The sequence below is a fragment of the Megascapheus bottae genome, chromosome 31 (assembly GCF_031878675.1).
Source record: "Megascapheus bottae isolate mThoBot1 chromosome 31, mThoBot2.hap1, whole genome shotgun sequence".
In the NCBI taxonomy this organism is placed as follows: Eukaryota; Metazoa; Chordata; class Mammalia; order Rodentia; family Geomyidae; genus Megascapheus; species Megascapheus bottae.
This window is the reverse complement of record NC_143539.1, coordinates 8,601,914-8,629,558: the sequence shown is the minus strand read 5'-3', so window position 1 is coordinate 8,629,558 and position 27,645 is coordinate 8,601,914. Positions and strand designations below refer to the sequence as shown.

General features: G+C 55.7%; 2 protein-coding genes across 6 annotated transcripts; both read left to right on the top strand.

Moving 5' to 3' along the window:
* The first annotated feature begins 1,026 nt into the window (after positions 1–1,026).
* Mag (myelin associated glycoprotein) lies at positions 1,027–12,773 on the top strand. 5 transcript variants are annotated; one of them, XR_016533417.1, is made up of 13 exons: positions 1,037–1,078; positions 1,360–1,419; positions 3,359–3,416; positions 4,185–4,257; positions 4,545–4,913; positions 5,587–5,883; positions 6,649–6,906; positions 8,922–9,182; positions 9,606–9,893; positions 10,782–10,878; positions 11,203–11,267; positions 11,478–11,520; positions 12,239–12,283. XR_016533417.1 is itself a non-coding variant. In XM_090322610.1 (13 exons), the coding sequence occupies exons 4-12, from the start codon at positions 4,212–4,214 to the stop codon at positions 11,508–11,510; spliced, it is 1,749 nt and encodes a 582-aa protein (XP_090178736.1). In that variant the 5' UTR covers positions 1,037–1,078; positions 1,360–1,419; positions 3,359–3,416; positions 4,185–4,211; the 3' UTR covers positions 11,511–11,520; positions 12,239–12,326. The 5 variants fall into 5 exon arrangements, 4 of the variants coding, with proteins under 4 accessions (XP_090178735.1, XP_090178736.1, XP_090178734.1 ...); XM_090322610.1 differs by having other exon boundaries at positions 11,168–11,267; positions 12,239–12,326; XM_090322608.1 differs by lacking the exon at positions 11,478–11,520 and having other exon boundaries at positions 11,168–11,267; positions 12,239–12,773.
* Positions 12,774–19,381: 6,608 nt separating this feature from the next.
* On the top strand, positions 19,382–26,910 carry Cd22 (CD22 molecule). Its single transcript, XM_090322139.1, has 13 exons — positions 19,382–19,475; positions 19,625–20,023; positions 20,884–21,171; positions 21,382–21,648; positions 21,731–21,994; positions 22,870–23,127; positions 23,626–23,886; positions 23,995–24,258; positions 24,714–24,810; positions 24,950–25,025; positions 25,400–25,518; positions 25,985–26,075; positions 26,395–26,910. The coding sequence occupies exons 1-13, from the start codon at positions 19,439–19,441 to the stop codon at positions 26,590–26,592; spliced, it is 2,619 nt and encodes an 872-aa protein (XP_090178265.1). The 5' UTR covers positions 19,382–19,438; the 3' UTR covers positions 26,593–26,910.
* Positions 26,911–27,645: the final 735 nt, after the last annotated feature.

Sequence of the window (27,645 nt, the reverse complement as noted above, 5' to 3'; positions counted from 1 at the left end):
ATAAAAAATGAAATTGAAGGGCCAGAGTGCGGCCTAGTGGTAGAGCATTTGCCTAGCATGCATGAAGCTCTGGGTTCGATTCCACATACACAGAAAAAGCTAGAAGTGGTAGAGTGCTAGCCTTGAGCAAAAAGTACTCAAGGACTGTACCCAGGCCCTGAGTTCAAGCCATAGGACTGGACAAATAAATAAATAAATAAAAGTTAAAAGAAAATCTTACAAGCAAAGAAAGGAACAGCGGACAAGATAGGGCTACAGCCAGAGACATGGCACCCAAGCCTAGGAGATGAAGAAGCCTAGGGATGGCGTCTGCTTTCCAGGAAAGAGCTGTCCAGGGTATTTCAGGGCATTTGAAGAATCCATCCAGTCCCCCAACCCCACCTCACAAGCAGGACTGCCCAGAACGAGGCAGGCAAAGGCCTGGCCTTTGAGCTGGGGTGGGGTGGGGGTGGAGAATTGTGTTTTCAGAAGAATCATTTGGTACTTAAGATCATTCTGGATGACAAGAAAAATAGGACGAGCTGGGTGTCAGGGACTGATGCCCCTAATCCTAGCTACTCAGGATGCTAAGATCTGAAGACTGCGGTTCAAAGCTAGCCTGGGGCAGGAAAATCTGTGAGACGCTTCTCTCTCATGAACCACCAACAAAAGACAGAAATGGAGCTGTGGCTCAAGTGGTAGAGCGTCAGCATTGAGCCAACAGCAACGAAAGAAAAAAAAAAACAACTCATGGCCAGGGCCCCGGCCCTGCGTTCAAAGCCCCAGGACTGGCATAAAAACAAAACGATGGTGTGTGCCTTCAATTTGGGACTGACAGATGAGCCTTCCTGTCCCCCCCCAGTCCCTGAATTGGGGTGCACAATGAGAGTGGAGGGCGAAGAGTGCAGCAGCGCCCGGTCCCAAGTCAGGCTGCCAGGCTCACAAGGGCCCTTTGTGCCTGTCCTGGGGCAGGGAGGAGCTGGGCCCTGGAGGCAGGCGGCCCCTGGCACCCAGGGGCAGGGAGGGGCTGGGAAGTGGGGGGCTAGGGGCCACTGTGAGCCTGGCTAGCAGAGCAGAAGGTCAGAAGCCACAGCACCCCGTGAGTACCACAGTAGCATAGTGGGGGGCCGGGTGCAGGGCCCAAGAGGGCTGAGAGGGGGGAGCTTGTGCAAGGCCAGGTGTCCTGAGCCCCCGGGAGCGGATTCTGGGGGACTCTCCAGGCAGCCCTGGGGCTTTGGGAGGAGATTCCCTGGAAGAGAGGTTCTGAGAGACGGCTCTCTGGGGCTTCCAAGTTTGGGGTACAGGAAGTGGCAGCAGTCTTGGGTAGGGCAAGGAAAGAAAGTGGGTTCAGGTGTGAGACATCTGTATGCTGTCATCTAGGAGGTGGTTGAGCGCCCTTGGCTGGGAATGAGAATGTTCTAGAACCTGAGTGCACAGCAGGTATGTGTGTGTGTGTGTGTGCAAACATCTGTGTATCCAGATGCTTGCTGCTTTCTTCTTCTCCTTCTCCTTCTCCTTCTCCTTCTCCTTCTCCTTCTTCTTCTTCTTCTTCCTCCTCCTCCTCCTCCTCCTCCTCGTCTCTTATTTCTTCTTTTTCTTTACCCTGTTTGTATTAATTTTGTGGGACTTGAACTTAGGACCCGATGCTGTCCCTGAGCTTTTTTTCTTTCTCTCCTCTCAAGGCTGGTGCTCTACCCTTCAGCCACAGCTCCACTCCTGGGTTTTTTTTTTTTTTAATGTTTTTTTTTTTTTTTTTTTTTTTTTTAAGCTCAGGGCCTGAGCACTGTCCTTGGATTTTCTCAAGGCTCGAGCTCTACCACTTGAGCCTCAGCACCACTTCCGGCTTTTTTCTATGTATGTGGTACCAAGGAATCGGATCCGGGTCTTCGTGCATGCTAGGCAAGCACTCTACCACTAGGCCAAACTCCTGGCCCTTTTTAAATGTTTTTTAAAAAATAGTTTTAGTGGCAAAAAGAGTCTCATGCACTTTCCTGGCTGGCTTTGAACCTTGATGCTTCAAATCTCAGGCTCTTGAAGAGCTAGGATGGCAGGTGCAAGCCTGTGCTTATCTCTGGGTCCTTCCTTCAGAAGTGGATAAGGACAGCAAGCTACCTGGACTCACATTTGACACTGGGCTCTTTTGGGGGGACCACAAACAGTCAAACTAGGATCGTTTCAGGCCCCACCCCACTACCAGATTTCACCCCCCCCCAGCATAGAGTATTCACATTCTACATGTCATTGAACTCGTGGCCGGTCCTTACCTGAGTCTACCTGTGGTACCTGCCTGTCTCCAGGGCCCGAGCTGGAGTTGCTATTAGATGTGCATGGGTGTACAGGACTGTGTGTGTACACTGCTGTGCCACTCCATGCATGCCAAAGAAAAGGCAGGACTGCCAGGTGCCAGGGGCTCGTTCCTGTCATCCTAGCTCCTCAGCAGGCTGAGACCTGGAGGTTTGCAGTTCATTCTCATACAAACCCCCCAAATCCAGAAGTGGAGCGCTAGCCTTGAGTAACAAGAAGGAAAAGGAAAAGAAGCTCAGGGACAGTGCCTAGGCCCTGAGTTCCAGCCCCAGGACTGGCACACACACACACACACACACACACACACACTCAGGACTTAAAACACACGGGCACCTTCTTCACACGTGGGCCAGAGCGTGTCCTGCCTGCCCACATGCAGCCGTAGCTCGTGTCTGAGCATGAGTCTGTGTCCGTGGGAGGTGGGGAGGCCCTGGTCGGGCTAAGTGGCTACTTGGAAATCCCGGTTTCAGCCCAAAGCAACCCACAGAGCATCTGGGTGGCCTCGTAGGGGGGCCTCACTCCTGGACCCCTGGCCGCACGCTGAGCCTCCTCAAAAACACCCAACCCCTTACGGATGACCCGGGGGTCCCCCAGCCCCCCGAGGGAACAGAACAGGCCTCTTTTTGTGCTAGGCCCCGGGCTGTGGGGCGGGTGGGGATGGCCGGGCCGGCTGGGTGGCAGAGGGCGGCAGGAATTCACACGGCATGTGGAGAATGCTGATGCTGTGAAACCCGCTCATTGATGGGGTCCCTGCCTTGCCACCCCCAGGCCCTCAGGGGGTGACACATCTGCTCCTTCACCCCATTCACCACTGCTCCTGGCCTCCCCTTCCACCACAGCCCACGGCTGCTATCCCCCCGATCTCTTCCCCACGGCTCTCCCACGTGCCGGGCATCCAGTTGGACAGGAGAGGGTGGTGGCTTCTGTCCTCTCCTGGCTGGGGGTGGGGTGGGGAGGGGAAGGTCATGGTTCCCACTGGGGCGCTTACAGCGAGCCCACGCAGATGACAGACGAGGGGCCGTGAGTGCTCATCCCCCAGGCCCCACCCTGGCACCTGTCTACACTCTTCCTTCAGGTGAACTGGCTGGCACCTTCTGGAGGTCAGGCGATATTGCCAACTCAGGGAGAATAAGGTAAGGGGCCAAGGTACTGCCATTCTCCCCTCCTGTTATTTTCTGACTTTCCTGTTTCCTGCTGCTGACCCAGGTCCTGCTTGCTCTTGATCTATCCAGGGACACAATAGCGTTCACAATTATAATCCACGTGTCATTCATTACCAAACAGACACAGGACAGTGGGGTGGCTGAGACTAAAGGCCAGTCAAACATCACTGGTGGGCTCATGGCCGGTTTCTCACGAGGTTGAGATCTAGAGGATCACAGTTCAAAGCCAGCCTGGGCAGGAAAGTCAGTGAGACTTATCGCCAATGAACCACCAGAATACTGGAAGTGGAGTTGTGGCTCAAGTGGTGGGTAGAACGTTAGCTTGGGGAAGAGTGCCCAGGCCCTGAGTTCAACCATCACAACTAACTAAAAACAGCAGAAAAAGAAAAAGTTAGTGAGATACCCACACCCCAGCTCAACCAACAAGCTGGGTGGGGCAATCATATCCCTAATCACAGCTATGCAGGAGGCTTAGGTGAATTGCCTTGGGAGGCAGCCGGGATAAAGAAGGCCAGGTCCCCTTCTGAAAGATACATGACAGCAGATAGGGCTGGGGGCTTGGTTCGAGTGGTAGAGTGCTTGCATAGCAAACACATAGCCCTGAATTCAAACCCCAATATATTAAAAAAAAAAAGTATATAAATGAGAGCAGCAGCTACTGCTGCTCATCTTTGGGCCTTTCTGAAGCTTCGTTTGTCACTTTCCTGGCTTAACCCATTCATTTTTCTTTGTCCCCAGCTCGGGCTCGCTGGTGTGCTATCCAAAATGATATTCCTCACAACACTACCTTTATTTTGGATTATGATTTCAGGTAACAAACGAACAAACAAAAAACTGGGGAGATGGGGCTGCTGGAGTCCTGATGTTATATCTTATTATTATTATATTCTTATTAATTATTTTGATTCTACAATCCCCATGGCAGGTGATGGGAACTGGAAGTTGAACAGTCAATGGGTGGCGGAGCTGTCACTCAAGCCCCTCTGCCCCTCCCTCAGCCCCACGGCCATTGATTGGCAGGTGATGGGCGCTGGCGGTTGGTCATTCATTGGGTGGGGGAGCTGTCACTCAGCCTCTGCGCCTCTGCCCCGCCCACAGCTTCCCGAGGCGGCCACTGGAGCGCGTGGATGCCCACGTCCATCTCGGCCTTCGAGGGCACCTGCGTCTCCATCCCCTGTCGCTTCGACTTCCCGGACGAGCTGCGGCCGGCGGTGGTGCACGGGGTCTGGTACTTCAACAGCCCCTACCCGAAGAATTACCCCCCGGTGGTCTTCAAGTCCCGCACGCAAGTGGTCCACGAGAGCTTCCAGGGGCGCAGCCGCCTGCTGGGGGACCTGGGCCTGCGGAACTGCACGCTGCTGCTCAGCACCCTCAGCCCGGAGCTGGGGGGCAAGTACTACTTCCGAGGGGACCTGGGGGGCTACAACCAGTACACGTTCTCGGAGCACAGCGTCCTGGACATCATCAGTGAGTCCCCGGGGCCGGGGGGCGGAGGGGAGCCCCCACACACGCACACGCTGGCAGCCCCCGGAGGGTAAGGCTCAAGACCCAGGCTGGCTTCGAACCACGATCCTCAGCGCTCAGCCTTCTGACGGGCCCCAGTTAGCAGTCCCTAGTGAAATGTTTGCTTTTCCTCTGGGAGTGTGGAGCGCTGTCCTGGGCCGCGCGCACGCGCACACACACACACGCACGAGGACAGAGTGTACAGCTTGGTGAGTGAGTGCCTGTCCAGGGCTGCTGCCTGCGCCTGGCACCAGGCGCCCAGCTCGAGCTAGCAGACTGCACGCCACTCCGCCGGGCCATTCAGAATTCACAGGAAACAAGATGGTGGGGCCTTCCATGTATTCTCAGGCTTTCCCACCGGCGGCTGTTTAACATGTAAATAGTCACACACACCCATTTACACCTACGCATGCGTGCCCATGTGTGCACATGGGTGTGGCTGTGCATAGTTTCCCGGGCTGGGCTGTAGCTCCGTGGTAGAGGATTTGCCTGGCGCGTGCCAGGCCCCGGGTTCCATCCCCAGCTCTGCCAGGAGTTCAGCGGCAGGGAGCAAGGCGCCAGGATCACGGCGGTCACGGTGGGGGTGACCCCTAATGCAATACCGCTTCCTCCCCTTCTCTTCCTGCGCCCCACGCAGACACCCCCAACATCGTGGTGCCCCCCGAGGTGGTGGCCGGCAAGGAGGTGGAGGTCAGCTGCATGGTCCCGGATAACTGCCCGGAGCTGCGTCCGGAGCTGAGCTGGCTGGAGCACGCGGGGTTGGGGGAGCCCACCGTGCTGGGCCGGCTGCGCGAGGACGAGGGCACCTGGGTGCAGGTGTCGCTGCTGCACTTCGTGCCCACCAGGGAGGCCAACGGGCACCGGCTGGGCTGCCAGGCCGCTTTCCCCAACACCACCCTGCAGTTCGAGGGCTACGCCAGCCTGGACGTCAAATGTGAGCCTGGGGGGCGGGCCGGGGGCGGGGCCAGGCCGCTGTGTGGGTGGGGCGCAGGGGGCGGGGCCTCTGGGACAGGGCGGGGCTAAGTACGGATAGAGGCGGGGCTGGGCGGGGCTAGACCAGGGAGGGCTCGGCGGGCCCAGCGTGGAGGTGGAGTGGGTGGGGCCTGGAAGTGGTCTGGGCATGGCTAAGTACGCGAGGAGGTGGGCTAAGATAGGAACGGGGCGGGCATAGCCTTGTGATAGATGGGCAGGGTCTGTATGGGCGGGGTTAAGCAGGAGTGGGCGGGGCTTCTGCGAGGCTGGATCTGGTCGGGGAGGATCTGATTACAGACAGAGGCAGCGCCCGGGCGGGACTAAATGAGGACCTGGGAAAGGCTGAGGGTGGGGGGCGGCCTGGACGGGGCTGCAGACCCGGACTTAGCTGGACTGAGCGGGCGCTTGGAGTGGGACCTAGGAGCGGGGCGTGGCTACAGTGGAAGAGGGCGTGGCCACACCACGAGGGGCGTGGCTTAGCTGGGACTCTGGACGGGGCGGGGCCGGACGAGGAGTGGGTGTGACTACATGCGAATGGGCGGGGCTTGCGCCCGGCTCTGGCGGGCCAGGACGAGACCCCGTAAGGACATGGGCGTGGCTGTGACGGGTGAGGGCGGAGTCTGTTCTGGGGACGGGACTTCGGGGGGGGGAGGTGGGAGATGGGCGGGGCTAGCCATGCGTCCACCAATGGGATGGCCCACTCCGGTATCCCCGCCCCCGGCCTCAGACCCGCCAGTGATCGTGGAGATGAACACCTCGGTGGAGGCCATCGAGGGCTCCCAGGTCAGCCTGCTTTGCGGGGCTGACAGCAACCCGCCGCCGCTGCTCACCTGGATGCGAGACGGCACGGTGCTCCGGGAGGCCGTGGCTGAGAGCCTGTACCTGGAGCTGGACGAGGTGACCCCGGGGGAGGACGGCGTCTATGCCTGCCTGGCCGAGAACGCCTACGGCCAGGACAACCGCACCGTGGAGCTCAGCGTCATGTGTGAGTCCGCACTGCGCGCAGGGGGGCAGGGACCCCTCGGGCCAGCCAGGCGCAGGAGGGGGGACGCTCAGGGGCCCCCAGGACCAGCCACAGAGGCCAACATGGAGAAGAGGGTGCAGGCCCAGGTCCGTCCTTCCTTCCTCCCTCCCTTCCTCCCCCCCCTCCTTCCCTCCTTCCCTACCTGGCGCATGCCCGCTTAGCACTACTCTTAACTGGGGGCACAGAGTAAACGGCCATGGATTAATTTGGTGCCAGTGAGATGACAGTTCCTTCCTGGCTAGCCTATGGGTGGCTCTGGGCCTGACCAGAATTCAACTTTTAGCTTAATCTTTAAGCGCCACCATGGAACTACTTAGCCCCAGCCTGTGGCTACAATCCATCCCATCTGTGTTATAAAATAAATCCAAGAGTCAAGCACACGTGGCTCTTAAACACCAATCATCATAGCCACTCAGGAGCTGAGATCAGAGGATCTAAGTTCTAAGGTAGCTCTGACTGGAAAGTCTGCCAGATACTGATCTCCAAAAAATCAGCAAAAAGCCAGAAGTGGGAGCGTGGTTCAAATGGTACGACACAAGCCTTAAGTGGAAAAACAACTAAGTAACAGCACTCAGGCTATGTATTCAAGACTTAGTCCCAGCGGGGTGGGGGGAGAGGAGTGAGTGACACTGGGGCTTGAACTCGAGGCATCACGCTTGGTAGGCAGGCGTTCTACCACTTGAATCATACCTTTAGCCCTTGTTTTTGCTTTAGATTATTTTTCAGATAGGGTTTTTGCCTGGGGTCAATCATCCTACTCTGTGTCTTTCAGAATTGGGCCACCATGCTAGGCTTGGCTGTTGAGGTGGAAATCTGGCTAACTTTTTGCCTAGGCAGGCCTCAAATTGCAGTCCTCCTATCTCTGCCTCTGGGGAGCTGGGGTTACAGGTTTACACAACCATGCCTGGCCTTTGAGTGGTTGTAGTTCTAGTATGAGGTTCATTTATTTATTTATTCATTCATTCATTCACATACTCACTCATTCATAAATAGCTAGTAAATAGCTCTTTAAGCAAAGTGCCCCGTTTTGGGGCTCATCACAATAGCACAGCCCACATTTATCCAGCACTTATGGAATGCTTTATGTGTATGCACTTTTCTCAGGCTCTCCTCCCTCCTCCCCTATCCCCTGCTCCCGTTCCCACCCCCCAAGCCTTCCTTCATTTCCATGTTTCTAACCCTGGAGGCCCTGATTCCTCTCCCTGCCCTTTGTTTTTCTTACCCCTGAGTTGGAAATGCATTTGATTTTATTCTACAACATCTCATGTAGACCTTGCTTAAGCTCACAAAGTATCTGTTACTAGGCAGGTTCTCATCAGGTGAGTAATAATAACTTGAAGTTGGATTTGTGCAGGTGTGTGTGTGTTTCATGCCAGTACTAAGGCTTACACTCAGGGCCAGGCTGCTGTCCATTAGCTTTTTCACTCAAGGCTTGGGCTCTATCACTTGAGCCACAGCTCCATTTTCTGACTTTTTCGGACCCTTTTGTCCAATTAACTCACAGGAAAAAAGTTGGAAGTGGCTCTGTGGCTCAAGTGGTAGAGCACTAGCCTTGAGCAAAAAGGAGCTTAGGGACAGCGCCCAGGCCCAGAGTTCAAGGCCCAGGACTGGAAAAAAAAAAGTGGTAAAGATTTTCCTGTGTGGACCATGGTCGTCAGATCCCAGTCTCCTGAGTAGCTAAAGATTACAAATGTGAACCTTACAAGAGGGAGCTCACTTGTGGGATGGAAATCGTAGAAGCCCAGATGGGAAAAGTGAGATCCAGGGATCCACAGTGGTCTGCACAGAGACAGGAAGGGGTGACTAGCTCTAGGACCCTAAAAAAGACAAGCTGCCAGGCTTGGCATAACCGTTTGTATGAATAAAACCCTCCGGGCTGGGGTTCTCCTGGGGTTCCCCCTCTGGAGAGTTTAGGGTGTCAGGGGTCACATGTGAGGGTGGGACTTGATGGCTTTTCCCCCCTCCCCCCCATCCAGATGCTCCCTGGAAGCCGACAGTGAATGGGACGTGGGTGGCCGTGGAGGGGGAGACGGCCACCATTCTCTGCACCACGCAGAGCAAGCCCGACCCCATCCTCACCATCTTCAAGGAGAAGCAGATCCTGGCCACGGTCATCTACGAGAGCCAGCTGCAGCTGGAGCTGCCCGCAGTCAGCCCCGAAGACGACGGAGAGTACTGGTGTGTGGCCGAGAACCAGTATGGTCAGAGGGCCACGGCCTTCAACCTGTCTGTGGAGTGTGCGTACCTTCTTTTCCCTTCCCCCTGACTCCCCGGGTGCTGATCTGTGGTTCTGGGGGAGAGCTAGAGGTGCCCCGGGGCCTGAAGAGCAGGATGGGGTGGTCAGGGAAGCAGGCAGTCCCTTGGGAGTTTAGGCCCCCTGGCTGCCCTGTCCATCTTGGCATCTGTGGAAGCTGAGAGACCTCACCAGCCACTGGAGAGCAGAGCTGGCACCCACATCGAGGCTTCACCAGCCCAGTCTCTTCTTTGTACCCTGGTGTTTATTCTAGAAGGGTGTATGGATCTGGGGGGGGGGGGTCCAGAGATCTCTCGGCCTGCCGGCAAATCTACAAACTGCCCGGTGCATGTGGCTGCTCACGCCTGTAATCCCAGCTGCTCAGGAGGCTGAGAGCTGAGGATCGCTCTTGCTCTCCACCTGGCAGTCGCTCCCATGATCCTCCTGGAGTCGCACTGCGCCGCAGCCCGGGACACGGTGCAGTGTCTGTGCGTGGTGAAATCCAACCCCGAGCCGTCCGTGGCCTTCGAGCTGCCATCCCGCAACGTGACTGTGAATGAGACGGAGCGGGAGTTCGTGTACTCCGAGCGCAGCGGGCTCCTGCTCACCAGCATCCTCACCCTGCGTGGCCAGGCGCAGGCCCCGCCCCGGGTCATCTGCACCTCCAGAAACTACTATGGCACCAAGAGCCTGGAGCTGCCATTCCAGGGAGCCCGTGAGTGAGGGGGTCTGGGGGTGAAGGGGAGCCCCAGGAAGGAGTCCTATCCCTGTCCTCCCTCTAAAGCTGCTCATGAGCATCTGGTTAAAGATGCCTGACGCCGGCACTTACACTTGTCATCCCAGCTGCTCAGGAGGCTGAGATCTGAGGATCTTGGTTCAAAGCCAGCCTGGACAGGAAAGCCTCTGAGACTCTTATCTCCAGTGAGCCACCAGAAACGCCGAAGTGGGGCTGTGGCTCGAAATGGTAGAGCATCGGTCATGAGCAAAAGAGCTCAGGGACAGCACCCAGGCCCTAAGTTTAAGCCCCATCTCACACACACACACACACGCACACACTCACATGCACGCACCAAAGATGTCCTTTCTGTCCAGTGGGTTGAGACTGCTCTCAGCTTGTCTGCTTCTCATGGGGGGGCCCCCGCCCCCAAGCCAGCAATTATAAGGACAACCTGAAGTCTGGAGTCTCGCACCCAATCAACCCTGCCCAACTGGCTCAATATAGATGTATGTATGTATGTATATGTATGTGTGTGTGTGTGTGTGTGTGTGTGTGTGTGTGTGTCTGTGTGTCTGTGTATTGTCTGTCATGGAGCTTGAACTCTGGGCTTGAGCACTGTCCCTGAGCTCTTCAGGTCAAAGCTAACACTCTACCATGTGGAACCCCAGCGCCACTTCTGGTTTTCTGGGGGTTCATTGGAGAGAAGAGTCTCAGGGCCTTTTGTGCCCAGGCTGGCTTTGAACCTTGATCCTCAGATCTTAGTCTCCTGAGCAGCAGGGATGGCAGGTGTAAGTCGAAATCTGGCAGAGCCTGGCCAGCCTTGCAGGCGGAGGGCTGTCCCTAAGGGCAGATGCCCCAGAACCTCCATGTCTTCTCCGTCCTCAGATCGGCTGATGTGGGCAAAGATTGGGCCTGTGGGTGCAGTCGTGGCCTTTGCCATCCTGATTGCCATTGTGTGCTACATTACCCAGACCCGCAGGAAGTGAGTGGAGATGAGCATCTGCCCAGAGGCCTGGGTGGCAAGTGAGGCCGCCTGTCTGGGGTGGGGGGTGGAGGAGGGGAAGGTCTGCCACTGGGCCAGCCATTGCCATAGATCTGCTTTATCCTCCTAGCTCGGGGAGGGTGGGTGAACCAGCCCCTCTGGAGAGGGTCTCTTGCACAATTGTGTGTGGGGGGGAGTGGTTAGGGCACAAAGTATTAAGATAGATGGGGGACAGAAAGGGTGGGGAGAAGACGACTGGGGAGTCACCGGGGGCTGCTGTGCCCTGCAGAAAGAACGTGACAGAGAGCCCCAGCTTCTCCGCAGGGGACAACCCCCACGTCCTGTACAGCTCTGACTTCCGCATCTCTGGGGCACCGGACAAATACGAGGTAAGGGTCGGGGTCATGTGACCACGCATTCCCTGGAGAACCCCGTGGCAGTGGGGGTGGGGCGGGGAGGGAGTTGGGTGTGGGGGGGACAGGAAGGCATTGTGGGGGCTCCGCCTCTGGCTGAGGCTGTGGCAGGGATTCCAGGAGGGAGGTGCCTAGCGCCGCCATAACACTCACTGCTGTCTGTCACTGAATCTCCTTCTCCAATAGTCCAAAGAGGTCTCTCCCTTGGAAAGTCACTGAGAGCCCTGAGGTAGGTTCTGGGCCTCAGTGTGCCGACCCCAGGGCCCTGGCTGGGCGTGTGTGTGTCCTTGTCAGCTTAGTGGTCATCTGATCCTGGGCTTCGCCGCCCAGCGGACCCAGCCCTCTGTCACTCTGTGCACTCTGTCCACTTTGCTGTTTGCCTTACTGTCTGTGGTCTCTTGTCCCCGTGTGTCCAGGGCGGGTGGGTGGGGGGTGGAAAGCTTGAGTGGGCAGCGGAGGCCTTTGACAGGATCTCCTAGGGAACGGGAGGAATTGAACCCGGGACCTGCACGCTGAGGTCTGATCATGAAGACCAATAGAGGAGGGCATTCTGGGTTGCTGTGAACGACCCTCTCTTGAGGAGGCTTCTGGAACAGCCTGGCATCTCCTGCCTGTAACCCCAGCCACCCCAGGCGGCAGAGGTTAGGAAGGTGACAGCTGAAGGCAGTCTCCAGACAAATGTACAAGACCTGATCTGAAGAAAAAAAAATAGTCAAGAAAAAGATGGGATTATGGCTCAAACCATAGAACCTTGAGCCTGGCAAGCTCAAGGCCCGGAGTTCAAACCTCAGTACTCCTGAACCAAAAAAATACATTCCACTCCCTTCCCCCCAAAACTTTAAAGTCATCTCTGGCAAAGATCCCAGAATGGGGTGTCACTCAGGACAGACTTGGGGAGAGGGCTTTGCTCATGAGTCCTCCCCACCCCCCAACCTCTACTTGCACAGAGTGAGAGGCGCCTCGGCTCAGAGCGGAGGCTGCTGGGCCTTCGGGGTGAACCCCCAGAGCTGGACCTAAGCTACTCCCACTTGGAGCTGGGAAAACGACCCACAAAAGACAGCTACACCCTGACAGAGGAGCTGGCTGAGTACGCCGAGATCCGTGTCAAGTGACGAGGCCAGAAGCAGTTCTCGGTCTCCCTGGCCTCCCTGGCCGGCCTCCCTTCCTCCTGAGTGTGTGTGCATGAGTGTGTGTGTGCGTGTATGTGTGTGTGGGGGCCGGGGAGAGATGGGGTAGGAAGGGCCTGAGGCAGGGGGCAGCAGAATCCTGGGGGTCCTTCCTTCCCTGCTGCCCCCCTGCCAGAACCCCACCCCCACCACAGCACCCCTCAATCCTCCTCTAACCTCGTCTGTCTGAGGGGGGGCTCTGTCCATCTGTGTTATTTATTGCTACTCCCACCTGATTTTCTGCCCTCCACCCACCTGACTCCGGGACTTCTACACAAGGGACATGAAATAAATAAATGGCTTCCATGCCTGTTTAGATGCTGGTGTGTGTGTGTGTGCGTGTGCGCGCGTGCGCGTGTGCATGCACATGCTGGTCCTGGGGCTTCAGCTCTGGATCTGGGCACGGTCCCTGAGCTTCTTTGTACTCCTTGAGTCACAGCACCACTGGTATTGTCCAGTAGCTCACTGGAGGTGGGAGTGTCAGACTTTCCCGCCAGGGCTGGCTTTGAACTTTCATCCTCCTAATCACAGCCTCCTGAGTAGCTAAGGATGGCAGGCGAGAGCCACTGGTGTGAGAGGGCGCTGACCTTCAGTTGAGCCTCCCCTGGGCCTGCCACTGAGAAGGGGCTTCACCCCGGGATGGACGGGTCCCTCAGTGGGTCCTGGGGTGCTGTTGTAGACCCTGAACATGGGAGGTGTGAGATGAGTCAGGAGCTGGGTGGGGGCTCTGCCCCTGGAGCCTGGCATGGAACAAGAAGGAAGTTTGCCCCCGCCCCGCACACCTGGATCACAGAGCCCACCCTGCCAACTCCACCCAAATTCACCCTGCCAGTTCACCCTAAGAGACTGTCCCTGAGTTCGGGGGTGCTGACCTTGGCTTCCCTGTGTTAGGACTTGGGCCCCCGAGAGACACACAGGAGAGGTACAGTGCCCTCCAGGCAGCCATTTTTTCATCTAGTCTACAGCACGAGCAAAGGAAACTGGCAAACCAGATTGGTGATGTGTGTGTATGTTGTGTGTGTGTGTGTGTGTGTGTGTGTGTGTGCACATGCATGTGTGTGCCAATATTGGAGCTTGAACTCATAGCTTCAGCCTCTTGGCTTTTTCTGCTTCAAGGTGGTGCTCTACCACTTGAGCCATGCCTCCACTTCCAGCTTTTGGCTGACTTAGGGAAGAAAAGGGGTTCACAAGCTTCCTGCCCAGACTGGTTTTCAACCAAGGTCCTTAGATCTCATCCTCCCAAGTAGTTCGGATGATGTGTGAGCCATGGGTGCACTATGTATGCATCTATCTATCTATAACTACAGTTATCTACAATATAGATACGATAGATCATTTATAGAATAGATAATTTTAAATTTTTCTTTTTCAACTTGCTATTTCGAAATAATTATAGACACAGGAAGTCCTAAAGATAGAACAGAGCCCATGTGCTTGGCACCCTGACACAGTTATTTTACATAATTATAGCACAGCATCAAACCCAGGAGCCTGATGTGGACGTGGGCACAAGTCTGCGCTATTATTTTTTTTTATCACCTTTTGAGTTCCTATATACAGCAGCAAGCCACGTGAAGCATTATGTACTCCCCTGAACCAGAGTCTGTGCCGTGCCCCTCCGTCCCCCGACTCCAGCCATCTCCCCACCGCCTGCCCCTGAACCAGAATCCATGCCACAGTGACTCTCCCCAACCCGTCCCACCTCTACTCAGCCATCTCTCCACCACCTGCCCCTGCAGGCCCCTTATCGCAAGAACTCACAACCTCACAACTTGGGACTGTTTTTGTTTTTGTTGTTGTTGTTTGGCTAGTCCTAGGCTTTGAATTCAGGGCCTGGGCACTGTCCTTGGGCTTTCTCAAGGCTAGTGTTCTACCACTTGAGCCACAGCACCATTTCTGGGTTTTTCTATGTATGTAATACTGAGGAATTGAACCCAGGTCTTCGTGCACGCTAGATAAGCACTCTACCACTAGGCTAAACTCTCGGGCCCCAGCCTGGGACTCTTTAACACTGGCTTTTGTGTGGGTATGCCAGGAACTGGAGTTCTCACATGCAATCCCAGCTACTCAGGAGGCTCAGATCTGAGGATCAAGGTTCAAAGCTAGCCCAGGCAGGAAAACCTTCCGTGAACCAGCAAAACACCAGAGGTGGATGAGCTGTGGCTCAAGTGGTAGAGCACCAACTTTGAGTGAAAAAGCTCAGGGACCTAGTTTAAGTCCTAGGACTGGTATCTCCCACCCCCACAAAAACGTGTAGAGACTGGGACAGGTGCATCATGTGGCCACTACATCCGGCTCACTTTCTAAAGAAACAGACAAAACATACTAATATACATTCACACCATCATCAGCAGGATTATCAACGCCACCTTCATCTGCATCTACATCTACTTCATCTTTCTAGAACTTTCTAAAGTGGTGTGAACTCAGGGTCTTGAACTCAGGGCCTGGGCTCTGACTCTGAACTCTTTAGCTTAAAGCTAGCTCCACTTCCGGTTTTCAGGTAGTTCATTGGCAATAAGACTTTCATGGACTCTCCTGCCTGGGCTGGTTTTGAACTGGGATCCTCAGATCTCAGTCTCCTGAGTAGCTAGGATGACAGGCGTGAGCCACTGGCACCCGGCCTGAAGCTCCTCTCCCCTGACTCTGCCCCAGTACCCTCCTGGTGGCAGTGTTATGAGAGATTTCTCACAGGCTCCTCCCATCGACTGCAGGATTTGCATAGCCGGCTGCTAATTGGTTCTGCTGTATCCCAATCAGCAAGAAAACAAAGGATGCCACAATTACTAAGCCAAATTACAGAGTCTTTATTGTGGCCTTCCCAGGCTGGCAGCTGCACGGAAGTCTTTTTTTCTTTCTTTTTTTTTTGGTGGGTCATGGGGTTTGAATTTGGCCTGGGCGCTGTCCCTGAGCTCTTCAGCTCAAGGGTACCCGCCCTCCCCCTTGAGCCAAGCCCCACTTCCTATTTTCTAGAGGTTAATTGAAGGTAAGAGTCTCAGGTCCTTTTTGTGGCCGGGCTGGCTTTGAACTTTATCCTCAGATTTCAGCCTCCAGAGTAGCTAGGATTTACAGGGGTGAGTTACCATGCCCAACTAGAATGAGTCTTTTTGTTTTAATCTTTAAATACTATCTTTTAACTTCAAAATATTAAAACGTTAAATAAAATCAGTGTTGCAAAATTTTCTATTCATCTTCCACTGTAACTGTCTAGAATCATCCAAAAGTTGCAATTGATTGTGGAGTCATAAACTTGAGTGTTAAACTCATGCAAGAAAGTAACTAAGATACCAGGCAACTATGTTTTGCTGATCAGTAAAAAAAACTGTGACTGTGTCATAAGCACAACACAAGCTCCCCAGCACCCCCGAGGTGGTTAATCTTCATCACCAGCCGGACTGGAGGGAGAGGCACCAAGGAGTCTTAGAAAGCCCCACTGCAGAAAAGACTGACTGACAGGGCAAGTCCCGCCTTCTGTGGACGAGGCCCTGCTCTCTGGCTGGGCCCTGGAGCAGAAAATTCCACACCACTCATCAACGAGCTCTGCCTTGGAATCCCCAGGACCAAAAGAGCCAAGGACAACGGACAGACACCTGTGAAAGCAGGACCTCAGATAAGCTTTTGTTCTGTCAGATATCTGGTCACAGTCACAGAAGTTCTGAGTAACACACCAGGACACTGCGCTTCAAATGAACATTTCTTTCTCACCCCGCAGAGGCCGGCAGTTGGGGCTAGAATGAGTCTTTTAAAGACAAAAACCATGTCCTTTTTGGCAAACAATGTATAGGGCTTTTTTTTTTTTTTTAAGCATGTATAGAAGACAGATTTTTTTTTTTTTTTGGCCAATCTTGAGGTTTAAACTCAGGGCCTGAGCACTGTCCTTGGGCTTTCTCAGGGCTAGAGCTCTACCACTTGAGCCACAGCACCACTTCCAGCTTTTTCTATGTATATAATACTGAGGAATCGATCCCAGGTCTTCGTGCATGCTAGGCAAGCACTCTACCACTAGGCCAAACTTCCAAGCCCTTTTCTTTTCTTTCTTGCTTTTTTTTTTTAAAGCAGCTACTGGGGCTTGAACTCCAGGCCAGGGTCCTGTCCTGAACTCTTGCTCAAGGCTAGTGCTCTACCACTTGTGTTAGCATTCCCTCCAGTTCAGGTCCTCAACCCCTCCCATTCTTTCACAAAGAACTCTTGAGATAGGTGGGCACTCTCCCCATCTCCTCTCCCCCCTCTTCCTCCCCCACTCTGCCCAGACCTAGCAGAATCTGTTGAGTACTTCCCTGTCTAGCCCTGGAGGTAGAAGGATTCACCTGGATGAGCAGGCACCATATTCCTCCCCCTCCATGAGGAAGGTGGGCGCTCTAATAAAACTTGTAAGTCTCCTTCTCCTGTATGTGACTGGCTCTCATGGTCTCCTGCAAGGGAAGGAGTCTGGAGGCACAGCTCTGCTTCTGGCTTTTTGGTAGTTCATGGGGGGTGGGGAGGAGGTCTCGTGGGAGCTGGGCACAGGTAGCTCATCCTAGCTACTCAGGGGGTTGAGATCTGAGGATCCTGGTTCAAAGCCAGCCCTGGCAGAAAGGTGCTTGAGACTCTTCTCTCCAATGAACTACCAGAAAACTGGAAGTGGTGCTGTGGCTCAAAGTAGAAGAGTGCTATCCTTGAGCTTGGGACAAGGTCCAGGCTCTGAGTTCAAGCCCCATGACCCACCAGGAAAAAAAAAAGTCTCACAGTTCTTCCTGCATGAGTCTGGCTTTAAACACTGATCCTCAGAACTCAGCTTCCTGAGAGGTGTGAGCCTGGCCACCCCGCTGCCTCTGAGACCCCCCATGACCTGGTAAGAGTGCTGAGGTTTCAATCTCAACACTTTCTCACATCCTTCAGCTTCCTTAACCAAGCTGCTTCCTTTACTCCTGCACCCCAGAGCTTTCCAGTCCCAGAGGGGCTGTGTCAGGGCTGCCCCTGCCCCAATTCCTCCTTCAAGCCAACCTTCAAGGAGGTCAGTTTCTCCTCCAGCTGTTCTGCCTTGAGTCTTCAGCATTTCCTGAGAGCTGCGAGACTCCATGAGTCTCTGAGGTCTAATGAACCACATAAAACCCGGAAGTGGCGCCGTGGCTCCAGTGGCAGCTTGCTACCCTAAAGCAGAAGACTCAGGATAAGGCCCAGGCCTTGACTTCAAGCCCCAGGACCAGCAAGAGAAGAAAAAAAAGAAAAGAAAAATATCTCCAAACTCAGGGCTGGCGGAAGATGGGGCCTAGTGCAGGGTTCACCCCACACCCCGGGGTCACCATGCAGGGGGGCATCCCTCAGAGCCATGAAGGAAGGGGTGTGGCCATGCGTGGGCCGAGTCTTCCCCAAGGCCCTGCTCTTCCCCTTTTCACCCTCAGACCCTGCTGGGAGCCGTCAGAGCGAGGGCCAGGGAGGCAAGTACGAGATGCTTGACTTCTGTGTCTGTGAGTGTGCTTGTGTTTTTGCTTTGTTTTCTTTCTTTTTGTTTTGTTTTGCATTCCACAAACAAATATGGGATGGTCAGGATTGGGGTGGGGGGTATCTCCCTCTGTCCCTTTGGTATAGGTACAATAAGTTGGTTCTCTCTCTCTCTCTCTTTCCTCTCTCTCTCCACATACATGTATATATGTGTGTATATGTGTATATATGTGTGTGTGTATATACATTTTCTCTTTTGGTGCCAGTCCTTGGGGCTTGAACTCAGGAGCTGGGCTCTGTCCTTGAGCTTTTGTGCTCAAGGCTGGTGCAATACCACTTGAGCCATGATTCCACTTCCAGCTTTTTGCTAGTTCCATAGAGATGAGCCTCTTGGGCTTTCCTACCTGGGCTGGCTTTGAATCCTCCTCCTCCAGATCTCGGCCTCCTCCGTATCTAGGATAAAGGGCGTGAGTCATGGGTGCCTGGCTTTGTTTAACTTCTAAATTCAATTGAAGACTTTACTGTGGCTGAAACATGGTTTGCCTCTGCAGAGCTGAAGCAGGTTCCATCTGAGATAACGCCATGGTCCTTCAGGCTGTCTGCCTACCCAGGGACAGGCACAGCCCTGCACCCCCTCTCCTGCTTTTAGCCATGGCCTCCCGTCCATGCCAGGGCTCCCAACAGCCCCGTGCATGCCCCGTGGCCCTGGGGCCACACAGGCAGAGCCCAGGCAGCTCATGAGAATGGGATGTGGTGGCAGGGTCTGCTGACACCGGAGACACACTCCAGTCGGAAGGCACATCCTGCCTGCTCCCCTGGGGCCTGCTGGCCCCCCAAATGCTGCGAAGAGTTCAGTTTCACTCTGTAAATTTAGCTCTATGTAAAAGGGTGGTTTATGCCCATCATCCCAGCCGCTCAGGAGGCTGAGATCTGGAGGATCGCTGTTCAAAGCCAGCCCGGGCAGCAAAAAAGCTGAAAGCAGAGTTGTGGTTCAAGTGGTAGAGCACTGACTAGCTTAGAACAAGGAGGCTTGGGGACAGTGCTCAGGCCCTGAGTTCAAGCCCCAGGACCAGCCCACCTATATGCACTTCAGTTCACAGCTATGATCCAGTGTGTATCTGGATTTTTTTCTTTCTTTTCTTTCTTTCTTTCTTTCTTTCTTTCTTTCTTTCTTTCTTTCTTTCTTTCTTTTTTTCTTTCCTTCTTCTTTCTTCTTTCTTTCTCTCTCTCTTTCTTTCTTTCTTTCTTTTTTTCTTTCTTTCTTTCTTAATTTTTATTTATTTATTGCCAGTCCTGGGCTTGAGCTTAGGGCCCGAGCACTGTCCTTGGACTTTCTCAAGACTAGAGCTCTACCACTTGAGTCTCTGCACCACTTCTGGCTTTTTTCTATGTATGTGGTACCGAGGAATCGAACCCGGCTCTTCATGTATGCAAGGCTCTATCTACCACTAGGCCAAACCCCTGCCCCCACCTTTTTTTTTTTATTTGTTTAATTCCAGGAAGGCCTCAAAGATAATCCACGTCCCCCCCTTCCCCCAGCCCTCATCCACACAGGACGCCATGCTTGTCCTTCTCCTTTGGCTCCTTCTCCTTCTGGGTAAGGACTGTGGGCTCCAGGCAGAAGCCTGGCTGGTGGGGGGGGGCTGCGGGCGGGGTCAGCGTTCATGGGGATCGGTGTTCACTTGTTTGTGCCTGGCCTCTCCGTGGTCCCCATCACTCCTCCTGACTTTCTGATCACTGTTTCAGTGCACCTGGCTTGGTTTGATTCAAATGCCAAGCAGATTCCACAGTCATGGAAGTTTGAGCACCCCAAAACCATCTACGCCTGGGAGGGGGCGTGCGTGTGGATTCCATGCAAGTACTCCATCCCCCAGTACAGGTCAACCTTGGATAACCTGACCCTGTTTCACAATTTCAAGTACAGTGAGCAAGCCAAGGAGTTCATCGGGGAGGTCCTCTACAGAAACACGGAAATTGGGGTGTTTCCTCCCCATCAGGGGCGGGCCCACTTCATGGACGTTGAAAAGAAAAACTGCACCCTGCATCTCAACCCCGTGCTGGCACAAGACAGCGGCGAGCTGGGGCTGAGAATGACGTCAGGGCCGATATTAAAATGGATGGAGAGAATCGATCTCAACGTCTCCAGTAAGCCTCTCAGGCGGAGGAGGGTGAGGGGGGGCTGTGCCCGGGGGCGCTGGTGGCTCACATTTGCCATCCTAGCTACTCACTAGGCTGAGATCTGGAGGACTGCAGTTCCTAACCAGCCCTGGATAGGAAAGTCTATCAGACGCTTGTGTCCAATGAACCACCCAAAAAGGTGGCAGTGGCACTGTGGCTCAAGTGGTACAGTACTTTGAGCAAAAAGAGTTCAGGGACAGAGTCCAGAGCCCTGAAGAGATCTGGCTCTAGTCTTGAGCAGAAAAAGCCAAAAAGCAAGTGTGAAGCCCTGAGTTCAAGTCCCAGTATTGTCACACACACACACACACACACACACACACACACACACACACACACACAATTAGGGGTGATAGGAGGGGGGATTTTGAAACAACTCAGAAGAGACACAACAGGACCAAGTCAAGTATCAAAATCACTGCCAGTAAGGCCAGGAGGCTAGGCAAGCAATTGGGGTGGCCTGGAATGGGGATCCCCTGAAGCCAGGACGTGGCAGAGTGGAAGTGAGAATTTAAAGCCCATGTGGATGCTTCCTCTGCTGCGCCATTTTTAGCCGCCCCAGGCCTCCAGCCCTGCCCTTCTACCTTTTTTTTTTTTGTCAGTTATGGGTCTTGAACACTGTCCCTGAGCTTTTTCAGCTCAAGGCCAGCGCTCTACCACTTGGAGTCCCAGCACCACTTCTGGTTTCCTGGCAGTTCAGTGGAGATGAGTCTCGTGGACTTTCCTGTCCAGATTGGCTTTGAACCAGGATCCTCAGAGCTCAGCCTGCTGAGTAGCTGGGATGACGGATGCAAGCACCAGCGCCCGGCCCCTGCCCTTCTGTCTTGTAGAGACGCCTCTCCCGCCTCGGATCCAGGTCCCTGAGGAAATCCTGGAGTTGCACACCATCCATGTTTTGTGCCGGCTGGAGTTTGCCTGCCCAGGGTATCCTGTCCAGCTGTCATGGTCACAGGAGGGCTCTGCCCACACCTCCATCGTCCTCAACACGCAGTCCATCTACACCCTCAGCCAGCTCACCTTCCAGCCCCAGTGGACTGACCACGAGAAGACGCTGACCTGCCAGGTGAAGAATTCCTCCACCGTCCTGTCCGAGGACTCCGTGAAGCTGCGTGTGAAGCGTGAGTGTCTCCCCCTCCCCGGGTCCTGGCCGATCCCCAAGCTGTTTCATAGCCGCTGCAGCCTCTGCGGTGGCCTCCGAATGGGACAATCTCATGCCAGGTATGGTGGTAGAGCACCCAGGCCCTGAGTTCAAGTCCTGGAGGACCAGGGCAGTGGAGAGGGGGACCCTCGTGGAGGACTTCCTGTCTCCTCACCATCCTCTCCCACAGACACCCCGAAATTGAAACTCGAGGTCAGCCCCAGTGAAGCCACGGTCAAGGAGGGGGAGTCGGTGACCATGACGTGCCACGTGACCAGCAGTCACCCCATGTACACGGCCCTGTCGTGGCTGAAGGATGGGGTGCCCCTGAGGGAGCAGGAGAGCCTCACGCTGGCCCTGCCCTCCGTCACCAAGGCCATGGGCGGAAAGTACCTGTGCCGGGCCACCAACAGTGTGGGCTCGGGGGTCTCGGAGGAGCAGGCCCTCAGCGTGCTCTGTGAGTGGGGATGGGGAGGGGGGTGGGGAGGGAGGGGGAGGGGGTCCTCACCCCCCTAACTTGTCTCTGCCTCTTCTCACAGATGCTCCAGAACAACCCACCGTGGACATCCACGCCTCACCGGCTAAGGAGAGCACGTCGGTGGAGCTGGTGTGCGCGGCCCCCGCCAACCCCCCTGCCAGGAATTTCACCTGGTTCCACGATGGGGAGACCCTGGCCGGGGAGACGGGGGAGAAGCTCCATTTCCCCAGTGTCCTCCTCGGCCACGCCGGGTCCTATGCCTGCCAGGCACTCAACAGCCTCGGCACTGGACCCGTGAGCTCCCCAGCCGAGCTGGACGTGCAGTGTGAGGCACTGGGGGTGCAGGGATGGGGGGGGAGCTGGGAAGATGGTGACATGGGGTCCCAAATGCATGGATGAAGAAGAAAATACAGCCAGAGCCCCCCAACACACCCTGTGTGGGCTCACAGGTGTGTGGTAGGTGTTGTCTTTTCCGGGCGTCAGTCCTAGGGCTCGAACTCAGGGCCTGGACACCATCCCCGAGCCTCTTCATGTTCAAGGCTAGTGCTCTACCACTTGAGCCACAGTGCCATTCCTGTTTAGGAGTGGTTCATTAGAGATAAGAGTCTCCTGGACTTGCCTGCCTGGGCTGGCTTCGAACAGCAGTCCTCAGATCTCAGCCTTCTGAGTAGGGTGTGACAGTGTGAGCCACCAGGGCCTAGCTAGATATATGTTTGTGGAATAAGTGAATGAATGAATGAATGAATGAACTGCCAGATGCCAGGGCTCAACTGGGAGCTCCTGGTGAATGAGTCCCTCCTCCACTCTTCCTTAATACGGTCCCAGGGTGGACTTGGACATGAACTCAGGACACGGAGACCTCCTACTTTTGATCCTCAGACCCTTAGATGACATCCCGAACCCCCTAGAAACAAACCCCAGGGGGCAGAGAAACCCACCCTGCAGGCCTAGACAGAAGCCCAACCTTCTCCTCCCAAGTGGAAGTTCTCGGAACCTGCTTGACAGATGGGTAAACTGAGGCCTGTCAGCAGGGCTATCCATGGCAGGCTGCAGCCTGGCCTGCCAGGGAGACCCTGGGCGAGCTGCCATTGTTGGGATAAACTCGGGGAACCATATATGTTGGGGTGGGGCGGGGGGAGTGAGGGAGGAAGCGAGGCAAACCAGTCCCCGTTCACGCCTGGCCTCCCCATTCTGTTCCAGATGCCCCTAAAATGGTGGAAACCGTGATCGAGACCACTGCTGTGATCCGGGAAGGGGACCCCGTGACCCTGTCCTGCCAGTACAACTCCAGCAACCCCCAAGTCACCCACTATGAGTGGCGCCCCCGTGGCCCCTGGCAGGAGCATGCCCCGGGCATGCTGACCATTCCCAGGGTGGCGTGGGACACAGGGCCGGTGGCCTGTGCCGCATGTAACCAGTGGTGTACGTGGGCCGCCTCGGTCAGCCTGGACGTGCAGTGTAAGTGCCCGGGGTCGGGGCTCACTGGGGTTTGGGTGTCGGGGTACTCATCTTGAAGCACACAGCTGAAGCCTGGTATCGGTGGCTCCCCACATCTGTCATCCTAGCTACTCAGGAGGCTGAGATGGGGGATGGCGGTTCAAAGCCAACCCGGGCAGAAAAGTCCATGAGACTCTGATCTGTAGAGAACCACCTGGACACCGGAAGTGGGGCTGCAGCTCAAGCGGTAGAGAGCTAGCCTTGAACATGAAGAGGCTCGGGGATGGCGTCCAGGCCCCGAGTTCAAGCCCCAGAGCCAGCACACATACATAAAACCAGATGGCCACGAGAGAGAAAGAGACTGGAAGAGATGCGGGAGAAAGAGAGAAAGAGAAGGGGGGAGAGAGAGAGTTGGAGAGAGCGAGCACTCGGGGGGTGCAGGCCATTCTGGCCCTGGGGTGCAGGAGGGGACCCTGCAGGAGGTGACGAGGCCCTGTCCCCCCCTGTCCTCGTCTGCAGACGCCCCGCGCAGGGTGGAGGTGCAGCAGAGCCCCCCGGGGGAGCTGCGCGAGGGCCAGCGCGTGCTCCTGCACTGCAGCGTGGCGCAGGCCCGGCCCGCGGCCACGCGTGTGCTGTGGATGAGGAATGGCAGCCACGTGGCCGAGGGGCCACAGCTGGTCCTGGCTTCCATAGCCCCCGAGGACGCGGGCACCTACAGCTGCGAGGCCAGCAACACCATGGGCCCCACACAGTCCCCGGGCCACGCCGTCCAGGTTCTGTGTGAGTGAGGGGGACTCAGCCTAGGAGGGCAGGAAGGGGCCTGGCTCAGTTTCCCCTCTCTCATGCCCCCCCTGGGTTGCAGCACCCTGACTCAGTTTCCCCCTGCAGATGCCCCTCGAAGGCTGCGCGTGTCCGTCAGTCCCGAGGGCGGCGTGATGGAGGGCAGGAAGGCCTTTCTGACCTGTGAGGGCGACGCCAACCCCCCCATGTGGCAGTACGCCTGGTTCCGCGGCCAGGGCCAGGATCTCCAGTTCTCCGGCCCCACACTCAGGCTGGAGCCAGCCCAGGTCCAGCACTCGGGGCCCTACTGGTGCCAGGGTGCCAACAGGCTGGGGAACAGCCGCTCGCCCCCCCAGACCCTCACTGTGTACTGTAAGCACGCTTCTATTCTTGGGGTTCCCTTTAGATTAGACTGCTCATGGGGTTCTCATGTTGTATGCTTATTAATATATACCAATTAGGGGGCCGGGAGTTTGGCCTAGTGGTTAAAGTGTTTGCCTAGCATGCACGAAGACCCGGGTTCGATTCCTCGGTACCACATACATAGAAAAAAGCCGGAAGTGGTGCTGAGGCTCAAGTGGTAGAGCTCTAGCCTTGAGAAAGTCCAAGGACAGTGCTCAGGCCCTGAGCTCAAGCCCAGGACTGGCAAAAATAAATAAATATATACCAATTAGGGCTTATCATAATCTTTGAGCCACAGTGCTTTGTGCTGGGTCATTGGCGAGAGGAGTCTCAAAGGATTTTCCTGCCTGGGCTGGCTCAGAACCGGGATCCTGAGATCTCAGCCTCTCCAGGGGCTGGGATGACAGGATCCCTCTCTCCACTAGATAGCCCCGAGACCATCGGCAGGCGCGCGGCCATTGGGATGGGGAGCTGCATGGCTCTTCTCATCCTGGCCAGCTGGGGGATAAAACTCCGGCACAGGTGACGTCCTCCCGCTGGCCCTGCTGCCCTCCTCCTGCCCCCGAGCGTCTCCCCCTGCTCATCATTCCATCCCGGCATCCATGGCCTTCTGCTTCCCTTCCCTGACCCCATCCTCCCTCATGAAGCTGTTGTTTTGCAGATGGAAAAGGAGCCAGAGCCAGCAGGGGCTTCAGGAAAGTTCCAGCACTCAGAGCTTCTTCGTGAGGAATAAGAAGGTAGGCTGGGGGCGGGGGGCTGGGGGTGCAGCACGGTGGGACACGCCTGAAATCCCAGCTACTCGGGACCCATCTGCACATCATGATTCAAAGCTGGGGCGGGAAAGACTACGAGGCGCGTCTCTTCAATGATCCATCCAGAAGGTGGCAAGTAGAGCTGTGGCTCAAGTGGTAGAGCACCAGCCCTGAGTGGAAAACAACCTCAGAGACAGCATCCAGGCCATGGGTTCAAGCCCCACGACTGGCACACACACACACACACACACACACACACACACACACACACACACACACACGGGAGAGCTCGGAAGTCAGAGGCTGCAGAGGGGAGCGGGGCGGGGGGACCCCCAGCTGCAGCCTGTTGTCCCCTGCAGGTACGTCAAGCCCTCCACTTGGAAGGCCCCCCATCCACGGGCTGTTTGAACCCCATGTTGGATGACACTGTCAGCTACGCCGTCCTGCGCTTTCCTGAGGCCGACACACCAAGACAGGGGTGAGTATTGAGTCCCCGATGTTGGGGGGGGCGCGTGGTACCAGCGTCCTCTCTGCCATCTTTGTGCCAGGCGCCCTGGGTTCTGCCCTTCGCATCCCTCCAGGTCGTTAAACAGCCCTGGAACAAGCGAGACGCCTGTGGGTTCAATACCACACTTTGTGTGTGTGTATGTGTCAGTCTTGGGACTTGAACTTATGGCCTGGGGACTGTCCTTGTTTTTCCTTTTTTGTTCAAGGCTGGTGCTCTATCATTTGAGCCATGCCTCTACTCCAAACCTTTTTTTTTGCTGGTTCCTTGGAGATCAGAGTCTCACTGGTTTCGAACCTCTAACCTTGATCCTCATATCTTGGCCTCCTGAGTAACTAGGATGACAGCTTGGCTCAGCTGCATTTACATCCAGCTTCTCCCGGGGCCTCTGGTAGCTGGCGGACACCCAGGGTTACCCCTCCATCTCTTCTCCTTGCAGAGACCCGGGCACCATGGACACTGAGGGCCGGGGCCGTCTCCTGGGCGGGGATGAGACTGTCACGTATTCTGTGCTCAAGAAGCCTGTGGCAGTAAGGGGGGCTGGGTGGGGGGGCCAGGTGGGGGAGGAGAGGGGCCCGGTCTGGGTGGAGTGGGGGGCACCCGTGCTGGCTGGCAGCTCAAGTTGGATCCGGTTGGGGACTCCGGTTTTTGGGTGGGGATTTTGTGGAGGTTCTGAAAGGGGGACCATAGAAGGGGGACCCTAAGTTTGAGGGGCTGGACACCACGGGGGCTGACCAGAGGTCCCTGCTCGGGCTTGGGGGCAGCCAGTGGAGTTGTGGGGGCCAGGGTGACCGGCAGGGGGGCCGTGGCCGCCCAGCTGACCTTGACCCCGGGCTGTGGTGTGTGCAGGGAGACTACGAGAACCTGGTGGAGGCATGCGTGCAGGAAGACGGGGTGCGCGTGCAGGAAGACGGGGCGTGCGTGCAGGAAGACGGGGCGCGCGTGCAGGAAGACGGGGTGCATTACTCTGAGCTAGTGCTGTTTGGGGCGGGTGAGCGGCGTCCATGCCCCAAGGAGGTGGATTACGTGACCATCGCCCAACGCTGACCCCGCTGCGCCTGTGGGGCTGACTGCACAGGGGCTGCAGCCATGTCCACGCGTGCAGACCCACACGTGTAAACATGGGCATAATATGTGCATGCACACAGGCACACTCACGTACAAGTGCATGAGCACGGCGTGCACACCTGTACCGTGCATGCACATGTATGCATGTGTGTACTTGGCATAACGCACGCACACACACGTGAACACACATGGGTGGACATATGCACACAGCACACATGTACACACGCATGCATTCACAAATTCACACACACGCGCACACACATGTACACATGAATGTGCAATCCACACGTGCTCAGCACACACACATGTACACACATATTCACACAAACACACATGTGTATGCAGGGTCTGCACACGCATGTACATGCATTTCCACATGCATGGTACATGCATGCCTGTGTTCACACACTCATAGCACTCCCCAGCCTGAATCCCAGACTGTACAACTTCCTGTGTCCCCCTAAAACCCTAATCATCCGCCCTCCAGATCGCACCCCAGCAGATTTCATCCTGGATGAAATCAGCTGCTTAGGAATTGTGCCACTGAGCCCTCTGCCTCCCGGTCACTTTATTCTTTTCTTGATGCCAGTCCTGGGGCTTGAACTCAAGGCCTGAGCACTGTCCTTTAGCTTTTTTTTTGCTCGAGGCTGGAGGCTGGAGCCACAGCACCACTTCTGGCACTGAGGAGCGTATCGTGCTGACGCTCACGGACTTTCCTGCCGGGCTGGCTTCAAACCACGATCCTCAGCTTTCAGCCTCCGGAGTAGCTAGAATGATGACATGTGTGAGCGACCAGGTGCAACCCCAGTCACAAACTCACCGTCCAATTTCTGCCCCGGGGGAGTCCCCAGCTGCCTTCTCTTCTTCCAACAAGCAAGCTGGGCCTTGGGCGGGGGTAGGAAGGAGGGCCTAGCTGCTCAATAAACATGGACACACAACTCCTGAGAGCCAGAGGTGTCTTTCCTGTCTGTGGGGTAGTGGCATGGGGCCGGGCGGGGGGAAGTCATGGTGATTTCTTTGCTCAAATTAGTC

Excerpts from the sequence above, each read along its gene's own strand:
- Mag (XM_090322609.1), top strand. The coding sequence starts at position 4,212 with ATGATATTCCTCACAACACTACCTTTATTTTGGATTATGATTTCAG. Across the intron at positions 4,914-5,586 it reads CAGCGTCCTGGACATCATCA|ACACCCCCAACATCGTGGTG; the intron begins GTGAGTCCCCGG and ends CGCCCCACGCAG. Across the intron at positions 9,894-10,781 it reads GCTGCCATTCCAGGGAGCCC|ATCGGCTGATGTGGGCAAAG; the intron begins GTGAGTGAGGGG and ends CTCCGTCCTCAG.
- Cd22 (XM_090322139.1), top strand. The coding sequence starts at position 19,439 with ATGCTTGTCCTTCTCCTTTGGCTCCTTCTCCTTCTGG. Across the intron at positions 21,649-21,730 it reads GCAGGCCCTCAGCGTGCTCT|ATGCTCCAGAACAACCCACC; the intron begins GTGAGTGGGGAT and ends CTCTTCTCACAG. Across the intron at positions 24,259-24,713 it reads CCAGACCCTCACTGTGTACT|ATAGCCCCGAGACCATCGGC; the intron begins GTAAGCACGCTT and ends TCTCTCCACTAG.